The 18554-nt window shown below is 34.3% G+C and overlaps 2 protein-coding genes across 3 annotated transcripts; one reads left to right on the forward strand and one right to left on the reverse strand.

Moving 5' to 3' along the window:
- The first annotated feature begins 6228 nt into the window (after positions 1-6228).
- On the forward strand, positions 6229-12061 carry LOC120268278 (protein FATTY ACID EXPORT 3, chloroplastic). The gene is made up of 7 exons (XM_039275724.1): positions 6229-6511; positions 7168-7540; positions 7717-7884; positions 9075-9121; positions 9222-9259; positions 11470-11568; positions 11699-12061. Exons 1-6 carry the CDS (start codon positions 6272-6274, stop codon positions 11549-11551), a joined length of 948 nt encoding a protein of 315 aa, XP_039131658.1. The 5' UTR covers positions 6229-6271; the 3' UTR covers positions 11552-11568; positions 11699-12061.
- Positions 12062-12423: 362 nt separating this feature from the next.
- Positions 12424-18270, reverse strand: LOC120268277 (vacuolar-sorting receptor 1-like). Of its 2 annotated transcripts, none has more exons than XM_039275722.1 (13): positions 18116-18270; positions 17662-17990; positions 15449-16135; positions 15245-15333; positions 15073-15142; positions 14914-14997; positions 14722-14798; positions 14539-14620; positions 13495-13574; positions 13339-13405; positions 13107-13235; positions 12848-12954; positions 12424-12743 (listed from the first exon to the last, which is right to left on the reverse strand). In XM_039275722.1, exons 2-13 carry the CDS (start codon positions 17957-17959, stop codon positions 12645-12647), a joined length of 1869 nt encoding a protein of 622 aa, XP_039131656.1. In that variant the 5' UTR covers positions 17960-17990; positions 18116-18270; the 3' UTR covers positions 12424-12644. The 2 variants fall into 2 exon arrangements, with proteins under 2 accessions (XP_039131656.1, XP_039131657.1); XM_039275723.1 differs by having other exon boundaries at positions 17662-17995.
- Positions 18271-18554: the final 284 nt, after the last annotated feature.

The following is an 18554-nucleotide window of genomic DNA, read 5'->3' on the forward strand; positions in this document are numbered from 1 at the left end:
ATGTTGGCCGTTGACACCGACCAAACTCGAAAGCACGGCATTCAATGCTGTGTTCCAGTTTTTGGGTAATTTTGGCGGGAGATTCTCTGAGTTTCCCTTTCTTTTGCATTTAAACCCCTCACACTGTTTTAAATGTCTATTTCAAGCCCCCTTGACAAACAAGAAAATTACCCTAAGCCCCTCAGTTTTTTTAATAATAATTTCAGTTTTTTTAATAATTTATAATAATTTTTAAAGAAAAAATTACTTATAAATCTCTGAAAAGTTTCATTCTCCCCGGACAGTCTCGGCTTTCCTAGGCTATTTACATTTAAGTTCTTGTGTTATTTTCGCTAATTTTTTTTTTTGTGCATTACTATAAATACTTTTTAAGATAAAATAAAATGTTTGTTTGAAACACCCGTCAAGTCACATCTTTTTTTAGGTGTATGTACGGGTAAATCCAAAGAAGGTACTCTGACAATTTTTTTGTTTTTCTTATTCTTCTTCTTGTTTTTCTTCTTTTTGATATTATGGAAAATCATGCTATTCTTATTTTTGTTTTTATTCTTTCCAAGAGTTCAAACCTCTTCTATTTTTTTTAGATGTTGGGGAAAGTCCTATTAGTTTAAAAGTCACCGTAGGCAAGAAATAAAGATTTTGTTAAAAAAATATAATATAATTTAATTCATTTCTTTTTCTTTTTTAATATTATCTCATTTTATTATCTTATATCATTCTTATTGGTTTTACTAATTCATTAATTATAAATTCTTTTATCTTTTAAACCTCTGAAAAACAACTGACTTTTTTTTTTTTTCTAATTCCATCCTCCTTGAAAAGTAGTAAAATTACTCTAGAACCATACCATTTTTAAGAAATACTTTATGATGATATTTATACTTTATAACAGACGAATCCATTTTTTTATGGTGCACGATAGGATATCAGTTTTCGAAAATAAATTAAAAATAAAAAAATAATAATAAAAGTAGGGATGGATAACTCCAAGTAGTGGATGAATACTAAGTTTGTCACGTCCCGACCCACGGGCCCGCCACGTGACAACCGCCGCGACGATCCCGAGGAGGGACACACACCACTCAACCCTCGAGTCATCGCAAGGCTCACAAACTCCTGCTAAACAACACCACAATAATAAAGGTACCAAAAGCAAAACTTTCACTCGAAGAGTCAACCGTAAAGTGAAAGATATACAAATCACAGTTACAGAGTTAAGAACACCAGTGGATCCACTGCAATCATACAATGCAATCTGATTAACAGTAAATAAACAACCTGACTTGGAATGCAAACTGCTAACACTTCGCCTCGCTATGACGACCCAAACCACTAAAACCTGAAAGGGATAAGGGGGTGAGTAACCATAGTCACTCAGTGAATGGGTTAGCACAAATCTAACAGAATATCAAAACAAATCGATGAAATTCCAATAAACACATTCTACAATAACATAAATGAACTGGAACGTTCACATTTGCAACTATAATGAAAAATACGGAATAAGAAACCTCGGTATTTATAAACCAAAAACATAAATTCTCACGAGTATAGACAAAACATCAACATGTATAAAAAACAAATGCTTGGATATAAGTTCCCAAAAATGAGTAGAAAAAACCAACTTAAATAAATAAAAATCCTCGATAATCACAAATCCTCAATTCGCATGATACATGTTCGAAAAAGCATTAAGATATCAAACATGCTATGTGAAAGATCACACTTGAATATACCAATTGCAAGAAAAATAGAATTTTTTTTCCTCAAATATTGAAATTTCATCTCGATCAAATAAACAATGGCCTAAAAACACTCTCTCTAACTTTAGCCGCCGTCGCGACTAAGTTGAGAGCCGTCAAAGGTCTTCGCACCCTTGACGTTGGCCCACCGATCCCGTGTGGTGACTCGGGATCCCGATGTATCATCCAATCGGGGCTCTACGCTCCCACCGATCCGGACAAATCAACACCCGAGTCCACAACGCCACCTCTAAAAGGTCGGCCCGTTGGGACCCACTATCGCGATGAGTCGGGGCCTTAGCCCGCCGTCACCATCCAAACCAACATATAGCTGTAGCAATAATACAATCTGAATCACTCATGTCACAGGGTCCTTATCCAGGACAAGCATTCACATATCGGGAATAAACATTATTTCCACAAGTTCAAAGCCAAAGCATAACCATGCATGTAAACTTTCAAAAAAAATATTCCAATCCCGATGCCAATACATTCAAAAACATTTATGTCCAAATGCCAAGAATAACACAATAATATGCGAAACTTTGAAGCATTGCTTTAGACAATAAAACCAGCCAATATTAAATGCATTATAATATCCACAATCTAGAAGAACATGCCATTCGAAATAAAAAAACCCTTTTTGTTTTCATAACCATAAATATCAAAAAGCATGCTTATACAAGTGAAAGGTTTTACAAACCATTTCTAAAAAGTTGATGCCAACGAGTGTAGAAAAAGAAACATTAAGTTTTGAAATACAATAAAAGGCATCAAAACAAGCATAGCTTTTTGTTCTAGTTAAACCTCAAGTTACTTAGGATCATTCTAGCTTTCTCTTTCTTCACTCACTAAGTTTTTCCTCCAAATACAAGATTAATCCCCAAGGTCTAGTCTATCACAACCTCTAAATACTTTTACAAGTCATGAAAAATATGTTCATCTCATCACATATATTTACACCTACCAATATACATTGATTAAATCCTACTTTACACATCATTAGGTATTTACTTTCACAAGCCTTTACTATTCGAGCCTCTCTTATACTCAACAATGTCTTAGATCCTTATCATAGTGCCACTACCTCAACATTAATATTTACTTCATCTATAATAATTTCATTGTCAAAAATACTCACAAGTTGACTATCTCCTCTAAGGATGTATTAAATCAAACTATTATTAAAAAAATTCACAGGAATATTCAGTCTTTGCAATTCAACACTTGTCACATATATAGCTCAAGCTATTCATCATCAACCTTCTAAATAAATTCCATTTAGAATAATAATCATAATCATTGGCATCCACCCGATATATATATATATATACATATGTATATCCCGATATGATCAAACTACAATTAAGCACCCTACACTATGCTCACAAGAACAAACCTCATCAATTTGTGAGAATCCTACAACATAAGTGTAATTATGTCACCCATGGTTCTCGGATATTACAAAAGAATATATTAGCATAAATCTCATCGACTAGCCAAAAATCATATATAAGGTTCCACAAGTTATTCCAATTCCAATATACTAGTGTAGTCATATACCTTAGCATTCAAGACTTCATCGAGTTCCATGTACCCCTGTTTATCACATCATGCCTCAAAACTTGAAATTATGCATCATTAGGGAGATTAAATCATCCATTGAACATACATAATCAATTTTACTTATAACCCATAAGCTCCATGAACTTGTTGTAATAATCAGCAATTTCCATTCATCCACCAAGCATGTATATCCTCAAGTTCAATCTCAACTAACGCAAGTACAACATTAACAAGCTTTCTCATGATTTTTCAGAGAGTAAACCACAAGTCATTTTAAATAAACCATAGTCTCTAGTGGTCATCTACACTTTCTTTTTCTCCTATAGCCGATGATTTGAAAAACATGATAAAAGCCATGGAAATCATTTCGAGAAAAAAACAAATAAAAATATTTTTCGATACTCAATTAGAATTGTGCACTCAACATAACCCACTCACGGAACATGTTGCCTCGCGTGGAGACGCCATGACACCGATTAGCGGTTTCCTTCCCTTGGAGGATGCTTCGCCACCTAGATACAAGCGGGGAATCCAAATTCTAATGAACATAATAATGATAATCACAAGAAAAATGTATAAAAAAATACAATTATACATGTCTAATACAAAAACATTAGGGTTTTTAGGGCAAAAACATCGTCATTTTTGGATCCAAACGATCTCAGAATGGAGTAAAACTAGTTCCAATGAGTTCAGGGTATGAAGAGCTTCAATGTGAACCAAAGAAATACCGAGAAAAAGACTCAAAAATTTTTCGAGTGCTACGAGTAACTCGAATTGCTACAGATGAAACCCGAACCTTATACTATGGTTTTCTCCCAATTTACAACTCTAAATCAAAAAAAATTTTTCTTCTACAACATTCTCATACATGCATTATAAATCATTGGCTTCAATTTAAGCCTATGAATCATCATATCCATGAAGAAATCAAAGTTTTTTTATACAATTCTAAAAAAACAAAGAAATACGGAAGAAATACAAAAACAAAAAAACATTGAATCTTAGGCTTACCGGATTCGGGAGTGAGAGAGGAATAAGTTTGGTATTTAAGTTTGCCGGAAATTCTCGCGGAAATTTTTTTCTTCTAGGGTTAAGGATCGGCCGAACAAAGAAGCAAGGAGAAGGAAAAATGAAGAAGAAGGTTCCAGGTGGTTTGTTTCACTCATTCATTTTCATTTTTAATAGGAAATGATCTAATTGCCCTCCTAATAGAAAATAATAGAGAATGGATCCAAATGACGGAATTGCCCCCGGATTTTGGCAGGATTTTCGCACATATCCTACTATGCAATCCAGTAAAAATCTACTAATGCAAAATGACTATTTTACCCTAATGTATTCACAAAAATAAGAGAAGATCGTAGGTCCAAATTTGGACCGGGTACAACAAAGTTACCATTGATGAGCCCATTTACGGCCCACAATATGGCCCAAGAAGCATAAATTTTGGCCGAAATATTCTTTTAGGTGGACTGAATGTTAAACTATGCTTGAAGGATTTTTATAGAAAGAAATTGCTTTTTTCATTTTGTTTGGATTTTATTATTTTTTGTGCTAGTAGCATTTGTAAAAAAAAATTTATTATTTACTTTTTTTAGACATGCATGAAATATATGATAGAAATACATTTGATGGAGATATCTACAAATGTACGCTGAAAACAAAAAGTAAAAGAGAGGCATAGTCCTTGAATTCATTTTTATTGACCGTTATTGACCGATAGGGGTGAACCTAGATTCAAAGTCTACACACGTCCCCAGAATACTTAGCTTCATATATGACCAATGTTTTTTTTCCCTTAATTTAATTTAATTTTAAGAAAATGTTTGATAGTAATCCTTACCTCATACATGGCTCAAAGCCCTCCAATATTATGTTTATTTATTTCTTTATTTAAGTTTTAAAAATAAAATAAATAAAGAGATCAATATAAAAAAAATGGTTTCCTAGAGTTTTCTTCCAATTCAAAAAGCACCCTATGGAAACAAGAAGAAAACTACAAAAAGAAAATACTTGCATGACTTAAAAAAAATAAAAAAGTTGCATGTGAAAGATATTGTTCTAAATCAAAATGAAACAATATAATAAATAATTAATAAAATAAAATCGAGTAAAAAATTATATTAATTTTTTTAGTTATTATAATTTATCCCGATGTTTATTTTAAATGTTTATAGTTATAATTTACAAATTATATCAATACTCTTTTGGTCTATTACCACTAAAAATTTTATATAAGATTTATTTTGAAAAAAAAATTTATAATTGAACTTCAAAATCTACATAAATTGAGAGCATACGTGTATTAATGTATTAATTTCAAACTTGTAGATGTTCATGACTTCTCTTAAATATGGGTGTTTATCGTCTATATATTCATAAATTCATTAAAAATAATACAACTTAAACTTATTGATTTATGTATTTTTAAAAGTTTTTATTTTTATTTTTGAAAAAGACGGTCCTTAAAAACAAAGATGGGAAAAAAACACTCTTGTACCACTCCCACTTTGTAGTTTGTACTATGCCTTGAGCATGGAGTAAGGCATAGCATAAATACTTTGCTTTTTCTTAGTGGCAAAGCCCAACCATCTTGATTTTCAAATGTCTTCATCACCACCATATAATTAAATAAATAAATTAAAAAAAAAATATATATATATATATATATATACAGAGCTATTGCAATATTTTGAAAAACATTGAGATCAAGATGCACATCACAAGGCATGAATTACTGATCACCACACAAAATCAACGGCTGATAACGAAAATATATCAACGCTGTCCAGTACCAAACAGCAAACATCTTTCGTGTATTGTAAACGTGGTATCCAGATAGAAGCATTGCAAGATAAGCATTGCAAGAAACCCGAGAGCTAATAGCCCTGAAAAACCACCAACAAAAACCCTCACAAGAGCTCTCGAAGCTCACGCCATTCTCTTCGCCGTTGTCCGCCATGGCCGTGGCTCTCCAGAGCTTTGTCTCGCTTCGAAACCCTAACCCTAGTTCTTATGGAGCTATGACCCCGCGTCCTCTCTCTCGTTCTCCTCTTCTCCAATTCGCACCGCTTCCCGTTCGCTTCAGACCTGGTTCTATCCTGTCATCCTCTTCGAAGCGAGATAACAAGATTTGTATCCTTTCATCGCCCCGCCTGATCTCCAGGGTTTACTGCGTGTCTGCTCCTCATGAGGAATCGGTGAACCCTGCTTTGTGATTTCTTGATGTTTCAATGTTGGGGTTGTGATGTAGAAATTTGCGATTTTTAATTCTGCTTTAGTTTTGAAATTTGATATTTGCGAAACTAATGATTGATTTGATGTTATGGTCCTTTGGAGTTGCGGCATTGCTCTGGAAAATTAATAACATTGTGTGAATGATATGAAGATTAAATTTTAGGTTTATGGAATTTTTTTTTATTAGTCTTGTTCTTTTGATTTGCAATATCTTGGTTTTGTGGGAAGTGGGAACAAGGAGGATTGTCTTTGTTGTTTGGATTGTATTTGTATTACTGTATTAGTGTTTGTCCACTCTATGAACTATCTTGATTTTCTGAGAAAATGTCCTTTCTTTCACTCTAGAATGTTCATTGCTATGCTTTTGCTAAAACTTTTTCTTCAGGAAGAAAGATTAGTTAGGATGTATCAATGAGTACAGTGAATCTTGGGATAAATTTTCTCTTAATCTTACTTTTGTAAGACACTTGAAAAATGATAATAAATATTGCTGTTAATTCTTTCATTTTATTTAAGTATAGTGGAATATGATTTTATTCAGAAATGTTATAGTTTTAGTTGCCAATCAATGTTTTTGATTGCCTTCTTATGCTAATCCGTGCATGTATTTGTTCACCAGAAGCATTCCGATATTGGTCCAGAAGAGAAAAGGTTTGAAAGAGAATCTAATGAGCCAGAAGAAGATTGGCAGAAGATTCTCAAAACTTTCAAAGAAGAAGCCATAAAAAGGAAAAACACCTCGCTGGATGCGTATGCGAAGTATTCCAAAGTAGCGATGGCAATATTAAAAGAAACTTCTGTAGTTCTGAAAATTCAAGCAGACCAGGCTAAAAATGATTTGATGGAAATAGTTCATGAAATCAATGAAGAAGGACAAGGATATCTTTCTTCTTCTCCTGATTCAGTAAAAGAAATTGTGGAAGCATTCTCATCTCCCAATGATTTAAAAGAAATTTCTAAGCTGCAAGATTTTCATGTTGGCATTCCATATGGTAAATATTGACGATGCATTTGACCCGTTAACCTTTTTGAGAAGAAATGCCATCCATTTTATAAAGTTTGTCTTGGATTATTAGGTGGTTCAGTTTACAGAAGTTATATTGGAAATCATCTACCTGTCAACTTTTGGATTTATTGTAATTTTTACACATTTGACAACTTTATGCAGGTTTTTTGCTTGCAATTGGTGGTTTTCTTTGGTTCATGTTGACTGGTAGTATCTCAGCCATTCGTTTTGGCGTTATCCTTGGTGTGGCACTTTTCGCTTTGAGCTTGCAAAGTTTAAGATTATCGAAAAGTGGGCAGTCCTCTGCTTTGCTTTTGAAGTCACAAGCTGGTTAGTTCACATATACATTGCATTCTAGACTTCTTGCATTCTCTATTACTACTGCTCGAGTCTAGGGCAGGGCATGCTACATGTAACATCTGCATGCTGCATGTACTTTGTAAAACACTATGGCCGAATGAGATTTTGGTCTAAAAAAGAAACAATAACCTGAATGGTTGTAGCTGGCTTGGTACCCCTCTACTTGTGGAAAATAAACTAAACATATTGGATTTATAGTACATCAGAAGAGCAGTACCGATTGGTTTCCTAACGGTTTTAATTGTATGATTTAAGGAAATCATGTATGTCATATAATTCAGGAGCAATATCTGGAATAAAAGTATTTCGCTATTAAAAGTTATAGTGTATAACACTTGTTTGATAGATTCTTTCAATGAAATCATAGATTTTTTTTTTTTGAAAATTATACTAATAAATGGGATTCCTCTTATGAAGATTTTGTAATAGCTGTCTGCTGAAGTATATAGTTTAGGAGGATAGTTATCATCTAAAATATGGAGAGGAAAACCTGGCAATTGCTCTTTAAACATCATAGAGGCATGGCTCTAGGCTTTATACCCGATGATCAAGCCATGGTGTGGTTTGGCTTTTGATGTAGGGCTGATAACATGGGCAATCACATCTAACATTTCTAGACAATCATGCCTAGACTCTAAGCAACCATACTTGAAGAAAAGGGCAATCACACATCTAAAAATAGCATAAAGCTAAAGAAAATTGTATTATTCATTAACTTGCCAACTTAATTTTTAGAAATGATCTATGTCTCTTACAGAGATCAGGGACCTTGTACAAGTAAAGTTTAAAACAAATAAACTCATCTTGACGCTGATAAATTTAACTCATAATATGATTCAAAACAAATCCACTAGGTCTAATCGTCCAAAGGCTGAAACTATCAAACTACTCTAACACAAATTCATGAAGCTCAACTTTAAAACAGCTGCTAAAGTTACACTATATCAAATAATGTTGTACTATAATCTGCACCAGCATTTCCTGTGTTCATCCTTTCCATGGTGTTTTAGAGATTTGGTCATTGAATAACTCCTTCAGTAAGTTCTCAAAATAAAGTTTTTGATTATGAACCATAACTGAGCTTGGATTTGTAGTGTTACAAAGCCATTTGTTGTTGATTTTGGATCAGCTTCTTTTGACTAGATGCTTTTTTTGTGCAGCAATTGTAGCGATTATCTTCATGAGGGAGTGGCGATTGTATTTTCAGGTAAAATACAGCTTTAGTACAGTGACAATGAGTAAAGAAATTTTCAATTGTAAGTGAAGCTAACATTTCTCTGTTCTATTGTCCATCTTTTATTATGCAGAAGAGCTCGTTTCCAGGTCTAGTGATGACACTTGTCAGGTTAAATACTACTTTTATATCTTTTGCTTTCCATTTTTGCACTGCTTATTCATTTCTTTATGCTTAATTAATGAATTAAGTCGCTCCAATATTTTAGACTATCAGATATTGCAATTTCGTACCAACTTCTGGTAGCTGACCAGTTTATGTTCACTTCACTGTCGATAATGTTTCTTTTATCTTCCCCTCAAAATATTTTCTTTGCTTGATTGGTTGACAATAGTGTGATCCAAATCAAACCATAAAAGTTTTATTCTTCGTCAACAATCATATTGTCTGTGATCACGTTCAGTTGACCTATCTCTCTATGTAATTGGTGGGTTTGTTGAATTTATTCAGATTAAGATTCTCCAGTATTTGTTTTGTAGCAAATTTCAAATAAAGTCACAAAAGTGAATGCGAAATTGAAATCCTAGGGAGGGAAGCTGTATTTGTGGTTTTGGTTGATTGAGTTTGAACAGATGGATCTCTACCGAAAAAAGTTCAATTTATGGAATGCCAATTTGAATGCATGAGTTTTAGGTTAGCATAATTGAATGTGAGAAAATTTTATTGATAAAATATAATTAGGAGTTAACTTTTCTTAGCTTGATTAATTATTAGAATAATATTAACATGAAGAACAACATATAGAATTAATCATGGATGGATAATGTGGAGAGGAGTGACCAGAGTTTTTATTTAGAAATTCTGTCAGACTTACTAATGCTTTAGTATTGGATTATGAAAAAACAATTCATCTATGGGCAATTTTCTCTGAGATAAAATAGTTTTGATGGATGAGTATCAATTGCCAATAAAAGAAAAATGAGGTTAAAAATGAAGTAAATAATTGATTTAATCAAAATGAGAGTTGTTAGGATGATTTAGCTGTGCAAGTTGAGAATATAAATCCACCACTTTGGATTGGATAAGGTTACTCAAGATGGTGCAGCTGCAAGAATGGAAAAGCGATCAAATGTGAGATGGATGGAACTGATAAGAATTGATACGAAGGCATGCAAGAGGTGATGAATTGGAATGGGTGGAAGAGAAGGAATAATGTATTCTTGTATAAATAGTTTCACTCACACAAAGTGGTTCTGTTTGCTCATGGAATCAATATGTTTGGCCCTCCTTTTTGACAAACTTTTGTTTAAAATGTATTTGATTTTCAAATTTTCATTTTCTTCCTTCAATATATAATTTTATGCTTTATTGCTAAGGAATGTGGGGGCACTCACCTTTTTATATATTTATTTGTTTATTTTTAACTTCTAGTATTTGAATTAGCTCAGCAGCAGAGACTTAGGCGTATAATACTTTTCGTAGTCAATTTTGTTGTTGATGAATGTACAAATCTTTTACTGAGTGAGACTGTCTATCCAGCCCCATGTGTGTGCCTTGTTTTCTCTTCTTTGATCGAATTTCATCAGATGTGGGGCACTCACTGTTTATTTATTTATTTATTGTATTTTTAATTCTAGCATTTGAGTTAGCGATGCGGAGACCTAGGCAGGCATTTCTTTCACAACCAATTTTGTTGTTGATGAATCTACAAGTCTCTTACTGAGTGAGACTATCTATATCCATCCCTATATATGTGCTTTGTTTTCTATTCTTTGATCGAATTTCTTGGAAAGAAAAGAGAGGCATGGCATTTATGTTCGGTGTTGAAATATACTTAGTATTTTAGTATATTATTGGTGTTTTGATATACCAAAAGAGTACATATGGAGAATTATTGTTAGTCAGAAATAATTTATGTGCTTCCAATATTTATTTTGAAAGAGTTTTACATTATTAGGAGTAATAGTCTATAAGCAGGAGTCAACTATTATATTGTGTGTGGAGGATTATTGTAATAACTTGGTTTATTTAATCAATTGTTTTTTTTTTTTTTTTTAATCTTGCCCATGTCTCCATTATGCCATGATTGTCACTTTTTTTTATTTTTTGTTCACACAAGTCAATTCCATGAAAGGAAACAGAGGATGGCATGTTTGTCTAACTTAAGCTGCATTAACCTATGAAACTAATTAACTATTTTAAGTTTGTTTGGACATCTTCGAGTCAGACAAAACTGTGACATTGAAAGCCCAGCTAGATTTAAAGAAATTCTGAAACCTAGATCCAATCAATCTTGGTTCTCACTTTCTCTTGACAGATGTTTCTCTGTCTATTGTTTACCAAACTGTGCAAAATTTAACTAATATTGTTTATGAATGCAGCGGAGCAGTGGTAGCCTTCTACATTTATAAGATTTTAACAATTGACAAAGGTGATGGTACAAAACTTGCAGAATCCGAGTAATAAGTGATAATAATGAGGTTAGTTTACAAAGGAACTCCATATGTTACTCTGAATAAACAAATGTACTTTGTTATCTGTCTCTCATTCCTTGAAGGTTGTCAAACTTCACAAAGATTGCAGTACTTTCTGACCTATTTATCAATACAGGAAACAGCAGAACCTCTTTATTTTTTAGGGAAGCCAAGAATTGCCATCAGAAGAGGGCGCCTGTTGCAGACATCTGGTAATAGCAGTTGATTTTCAATAAAAGTGTTAAAACAGGGAGAAGCGGCAAATGTTTTTCTTCCTTAATCTATTCTCCCACTTGCTTGTATTTTCTTTCATTTATGTTCTGAAAATGATATATATATATATATATATAGACAGTACAATCTTCAGAAATGAAGTTATCTGGGTCCAGATTTATAACAAAAGTACCATCCATTGTCATCTACTCTTTGTAAGAAAAACAGTGGGCATTATCTTTAGAATGTTTCCATGCCTGCAATTGCAGTCAATTTTATTTGTCAATGCTGCTTGATTTGATTTCCAATCCAAAATCAAGAGCATTTGGGTTTGAGCATGTACTATATATTCTTATGCCTCTACGAAAATGACCGATATTTCTATGTTTTTCAGCAGGTGAAAAAGTGATGGTTTGCACCATGTCACATAATGAAAATATTGAAATTACATATTAATGGAATGATTTGATCTTCAATGGAAGGAAAAAAAAAAAGCATCAGAACAGTAATGATATTAACTTAAATTATTCAGCTGTGCCTGAGCCAATCTGAGGGTTTCTCTTTATTTTACTTTTAGTTGATTTTATAAGGTATATTTATTAGGTTTACACATCCTCAGTAAATTCCAAATTCTCAACACCATTTACAGATCCCAAAAGAAAATTATTTTGGCAAGCATGTTAAAATAAATAAAATTCAAAAAAGGGAGAGAAAGATCCAAATCCTAAACACCATTTTAGATACTGTTCATACTGAGTTCGGAATTTACATAACTATGTATATGCAAAGAGATCATCTCATCGAAACAGCGAAGCGAAAGCAATGATCCCATGAACTGAAACAGCAGCAGCAGCAGCAAATGCCGCGAATCAGATGTTAGCAAAGGGGCCATGGGTGGCAGTTTCGGGTTGATTATCTAAAGGCATGTATTGAGCCATGATGGCGCGAATCTCCGAATCCATGTAAGTCTGAAAGGAATAATAATCAAATTATGCGAGAATGCAAGAAAATTATCAAGACTAAAAAAATTGCAGGTCAAGTTAATCTTTGCAATCTTATGAAGGGAGCTTACCCGAATACGGTGCTTGTACACTACATATCCTCCGACTCCAGCTATAGCGAGGCCAAGGAATATAACCCACAGAAAACCCCAGCTATACTTCGTCGAAGACTTCTTACCTGAATGACACATAAATGTTATAAGTTTCTGCTTGTGCTTTCATAACAAATCAATTAATGATTTTTCTTTTGATTTTTAAGTAATGGCATGTTCGACAATGGATCCAGCCTAGACAATCAAGAAATCAAATAAAATGCATGAGGATACTTACTTATGCATAAATCATGCTCTTTCATGTACAAGAGATCACCACTGCAACTGCAATCGTAACTTCCCCATGTGTTTTTGCAATTGCACTCCGGGCACTGGCAGGCTGATTTATCTTTGCATTCATCGATATCTACAAATAGCATATCATGAGAATATTGGATCGGTTTCGGGCATCAAAAGGCTTTTCTTTTCAATAAAAAGAATTAAGTATCAGAATGATTGTGTGTGAATACCTTCACATGTCTTGACACCATCACCTTTGAAGCCGGCCGGGCATTTGCATCCATCCGATTCCGCATTCTACATGATCCAAATGAAAATTACTAGATCAGAACAATGCGAGATTCTGGGAGAATTGGGGAAAAATTAAGTTTCTAGCCATCACTTACACAAGCTGAATGTGTAATCCCATTTTGTGTATCATGCCAACATCCTCCATTGTTAATTTCACATCGTCCTTGACCAGAAGCTGTTGATGGAAGAACACAAATATTTTTAATAATTGCTCTTGCTTTTTTTGCTGCTTTAACACTTACTAGCAACTTCCAACTCGCATTTTGCTCTTGTTATTACAAGCCAACTTATTGAAGGAAGAAAAAAATACTACGGCAAAGACATGAAATAAATGCAGTTTCATAAAGAGAAACACGTGAATGCTTAGAACATGGATAAATTAGGTGATTTCAGGATTTAATTAAACATAAGTAATGCTATTTGTAAAAGACAGGTTTCCCAAATAGACTTCCCAACCAGGTTGTCATCCATGTGGTAACCTTGAGATGCATTGTTGTGCATCTTGAGAAAAAAAAGTAATGGCTATCATACAATTGGGAGATCTATTTGGGAGAGGATTCTGTAGATAAACTTACTGAACCAAACAGAATGTGAAGATTTGACCTAATATTCTTAGGAGCCATTATCAATTCTAGAAAATGTGGTTTAAGAAACTACATCTGTCAAAAAAAGAGTAGGCTTTCATTGTTGCTTTTGGCAATAAAATACATGTCAATGCTTTGTCAATCAAATTTCCTACAGAAATTAGTGTGGTGAGTTTCAAATGCTAATTGATGTAATAATATGACAAATGCTTATAATTTAAAAAAGGTCCACGTTCAATGTGTGTCAAGTTTTAGTAAGAGTCAAAGCTACCAGAGTTTCTTGATTCCTCCAATTTTATGCGATCTGCTTGCACAAAATTAGTTTATTTGTCTGATCTTTAATCCTCGGATCAACATAAAAAAGCCAAGTGGCAACTAGTTGTCATGGAATAAACCTCATTCCAGATGAGAGCATGGATGAGATTGAGGGCAAACAGTGATCAATGAGCAGAGATATCAATGGAAGTTATACGTTTAAACCTATATTAAAAAGGCATACAGAAGAATGAAAATAAAAACGCCCAACAATTCGAGCTATAATAGACTTAGCAATACCTTCACAATGGTTATACCCATCACCGACAAATTTCACACCTCGTACAACAGGACACTCACACACTCTTCCACGGAAAGTATCCTGGAATAAGATAGATAAGGCCATGGAATCCAATTTGGTATTACATCACACTCAGACTTTCTGAATATGTATTCACAGTTAGTAATACATGAAAACTATACCTTGCAAGCAGTAACATTAGCAGCCAAATCTTGCCAGCATCCACCATTGTTTTCCAGACATTCATTGGTTTCTATATCTACAAAGAAAAATACAAAATTTTGATTTTAGACATGTTTACCTAAGTTAGAAGATTATAATGTGGTCATGAAAAACTAATAATAGTAGAAGATCCTTTAAGCAATTTCACCAACCATCAGTTAAACAAACAGCTGGCTCCGTGGTCTCCTTAAAGCCTGCACAGATTGCTTTAAGCACCGCTGCCTTGTCTAGCTTACCTGTGATCATATATGATAGACAATGTTGAGATTTTGATTTGCACATACTGGCAGTGTTTTAGGCAAGGAACAAACCTCGGTATTGCCTATTGTTGATAACGAGAGTTGGCAAGATGGTAACATCTCCACGAGAATCTTTGCCAATCTAAGAACATGATAAGCAACATTTACAAGCAAACAATGCTTTAAATAAGTAATAACTGAGAAAAATCAAGATATAATATTACGTTATGATTCATGATGTTACCTGTGCATCCTGTTCAGCTTTAAGCACGGGGTTTGCCTTATCTGCATCAGGATCTCCAACACAATCATTCACCTTCCTGATATCAACACCTGAGAAGAATCAACCAAACATTATACCAGAACACTCCTTTATAAATTTGTTCAACTGCAACAGAAACTGATCCTGACAAAAAGAATACGTGCGAAGAGTTACAGGCCAATTTACCCAATGACCGGATAACTTCTTCAGCACATTCCTTGGTGTACTTGTTGTCCTTCATAGGGCATCTGATTGAAAAATCAGAAACATAATCCCACCATAGCCAAGGCTTTCCACTTTCATTAGCAACCTTGAACACGCAGACCTGACGCAAGTTCTGGACAACAACATCTTTCCCATCATATCCTTTGCTGAAATCCTGCTCAGGATCAGGTGCACAGTACCTCCCATGGTTGATGCACTGTGATTTGCACTGCTTGCTCAGAACAAAAGATTCAGGGCAATACCAAGTAATATAATGTGGGGTGAACTGTGTATAGCCCTTTTGCTCAAGGATTTGTGCTGGACCTTTAAAGTTCCTCACAAATTCTATTTGAGCATCACACTTAGGCCCACATTCATCATTGCTGTTTGTCCAGAATTCATACTCCACACGTTCATCAGGATGGGGCAATGATTCCCTCCAATCCAGGTTGACATTAACCATTTCACCATTTGTAAGAGCTTCCTTGAGTTTATCGCCAAAGGCTTTGCTGATGAGTGCCGAAGGAATGGTAATATTCTGTACATGATCTTCTCCACCTTCTTCAGGTGAGTCCATTGTTATTAAAGGTTCCAACTTGTCATCTGCAACAAGAATTGCAGCAGCTCCAGCATTTTGTGCATTCCATGCCTTTGTTGTGAAATAGCAATCTGTTCATCATGAGCAAATCATAAGCGAAAATCATTTCATCTTTACAAAGGTTGTGTCTATATACAGAGAACAGAATCATTGGAAAGCGAGAAGATTACATAACTTAATATGATACAGCATGGCTTTTGAAAAGGTAAGTTTAGTATAAAAAAGCCAGTAATTTACTTGTGCATCCAAAAATAGAATCACATTTATTGCCAGTTTGTGGCCGCTTACTAAACGACAAATCCAAAAGAAATCAAAAGGTCCAGGAATTAGAAAAAACCAGACATCACAACCTTCAAAAAGTATACATTGCAGTATATTACTACTACCTTTTAACTCTATGCGGAATATGTACAGTTATACCATCCATAGCTCTAGACTTATAAAAAAAACTTTAGCAAGACATTGCTTGTTAGGTGCCTCGGTACAATCAACAAATTCCACATGGTGTTTCATGCATAAATAGGAAGAGAGGAAGATAAAAATTTTAACTATTTCGAAGATCCATCAAGCGAAAATAAGGTGCACATCAATATGAAAGCGAATGCTCTTACTGTCACCAACATTCAAATACTTTGGTTAGACACAAAAAGCTCAATAAAGACTCCTCAACAACTCATGCAATGTGAAAATTTGATTAATTAATTCTATTGTTTCAGAAACAATGTGATAAAATCTCACAGCTCATACAATATAGAAGGAAGGCAAAAAGATCACAGAACTACTCAAAAGATAAAATGGTAAGATTGGTACTGAAAACCTAAAAATTTGCTTGGGGATCCAAAAAGAGATTTGCATATTGATGATTTGTGTTCTCTTACTGAGTTACAAATCCAAAGAAAAACATAAGTCCGGGTATCAGGAAAACCTAGACAACGCATACTAATGTGTTTTAACTTTATGCAAAACATGTACAGAATATCTTGTCAATACCTCTCAGCTAATAAAAAACACATTACCAAGACATTGCTTGTTAGATGCATCGGCACAAGCGACAACTTCCACGCATTATCAAGACATTTTATGCTGAACATGTACAGCATACACCGTCAAAAGCAGTCGACTTATGGAAAACACATTATCAAGACATTGCTTATTAGATGCATCGGCACAAGCGACAACTTCCACATGTTGTTTCATGCAACGATCGGACAAGAGCAAGACAAAAGGAATTTTAACTATTTCAAAGTTCCATCAAGCGAAAGCGAAATGCACATCAATATGAAAGTGAACACTCAAACATCAATAGCTCCCCAATACTTTTGTTAACACATGAACAACACAACGAAGACCTCTCAACAACACATGCACTTGATTGATAAATTCTTTTCTTTTCAAAATCAATTCTCTAAAATCTCACAGCTCAAACAAGTAAATAACTGAAAAGGACTTCTTACCATCAAAGGCGGCAATCCAATAAAAAAAATCTCATATCTTTTACAAAAGCAATGATCTAACAAATAAGGACTACATCATCGAAGCAAGGTCAAACAAGTTAAGCGTCTAAAAAGGGAATCCAGAAAAGAGATGAAAACAGTACCTCCTCTATCCACAAGGAGAAAAATTGGAAGCCCTCCAGGTTTAGTCTTGAAGGAGATATCAAACTCATCAAAGCTTTTACAAGCCTTTCGATTTGCCTTAGGGTAAGTCACAATCCCAACCATAGTCCCACCATACTGAGGAACCCCAAAGTTCCCAATCGCACACTCATAAACATCCTTCAACGAATCCGGCGATGTCACCTTCAAGCTGTTCTTCTCCACCACAAACCTCCCCAAACAACCACCCCAGAGAAAAACAACACACAACGAGAGCAACCAAACCTTTCCTCCTCCCATCCTAGCCCCAAACCAAGATCACCAGCAAAACCTAATCTTTCACCACCAAAAACTCAATCAGGGGAGGTCAAAAGCCTACTTTTTTCGATCAAAAACAAACAAAAACATCAAATTCAGCGAAAAATACACTCAAAGATGAGATTTTGAGAGTAGAACCTGGATCGGGGCGGGCAGTAGGGATCGAAAAATTGGATCTTTTTGCTTCGAGACGAAGGCGAAGGGATCAAAGAATGGCTTGATTGACGTGCGAGAGAACTAATAAGAGCGACGTGTTCGGATTCGCAGCGTCTTTTATTTGGAATTCTCGGGGTTTTATTAATACCTTTTCAGAAGACTCTTTTAGTCGGTAATACATGTTTAGATTCAATCTCAACCGTCCATTATCACACAGTGCCTTGATCAACGGCATATGATTTCTATGCATATATATATATATTTATATATGTATATGATTTTCTTTTGTTGATTTCTTGGGTATGTCCGGAAATATATAGTTGTTTATTTATATATTATATAAATAATATTTTTATAATCTTTAGGGTTTTTTTTTTGTTTTTTTATAGGGTTGAAACATCTTTATCTTCGATACTTTCAA

This window comes from Dioscorea cayenensis, chromosome 9 (genome assembly GCF_009730915.1).
Source record: "Dioscorea cayenensis subsp. rotundata cultivar TDr96_F1 chromosome 9, TDr96_F1_v2_PseudoChromosome.rev07_lg8_w22 25.fasta, whole genome shotgun sequence".
Taxonomy (NCBI): domain Eukaryota; kingdom Viridiplantae; phylum Streptophyta; class Magnoliopsida; order Dioscoreales; family Dioscoreaceae; genus Dioscorea; species Dioscorea cayenensis.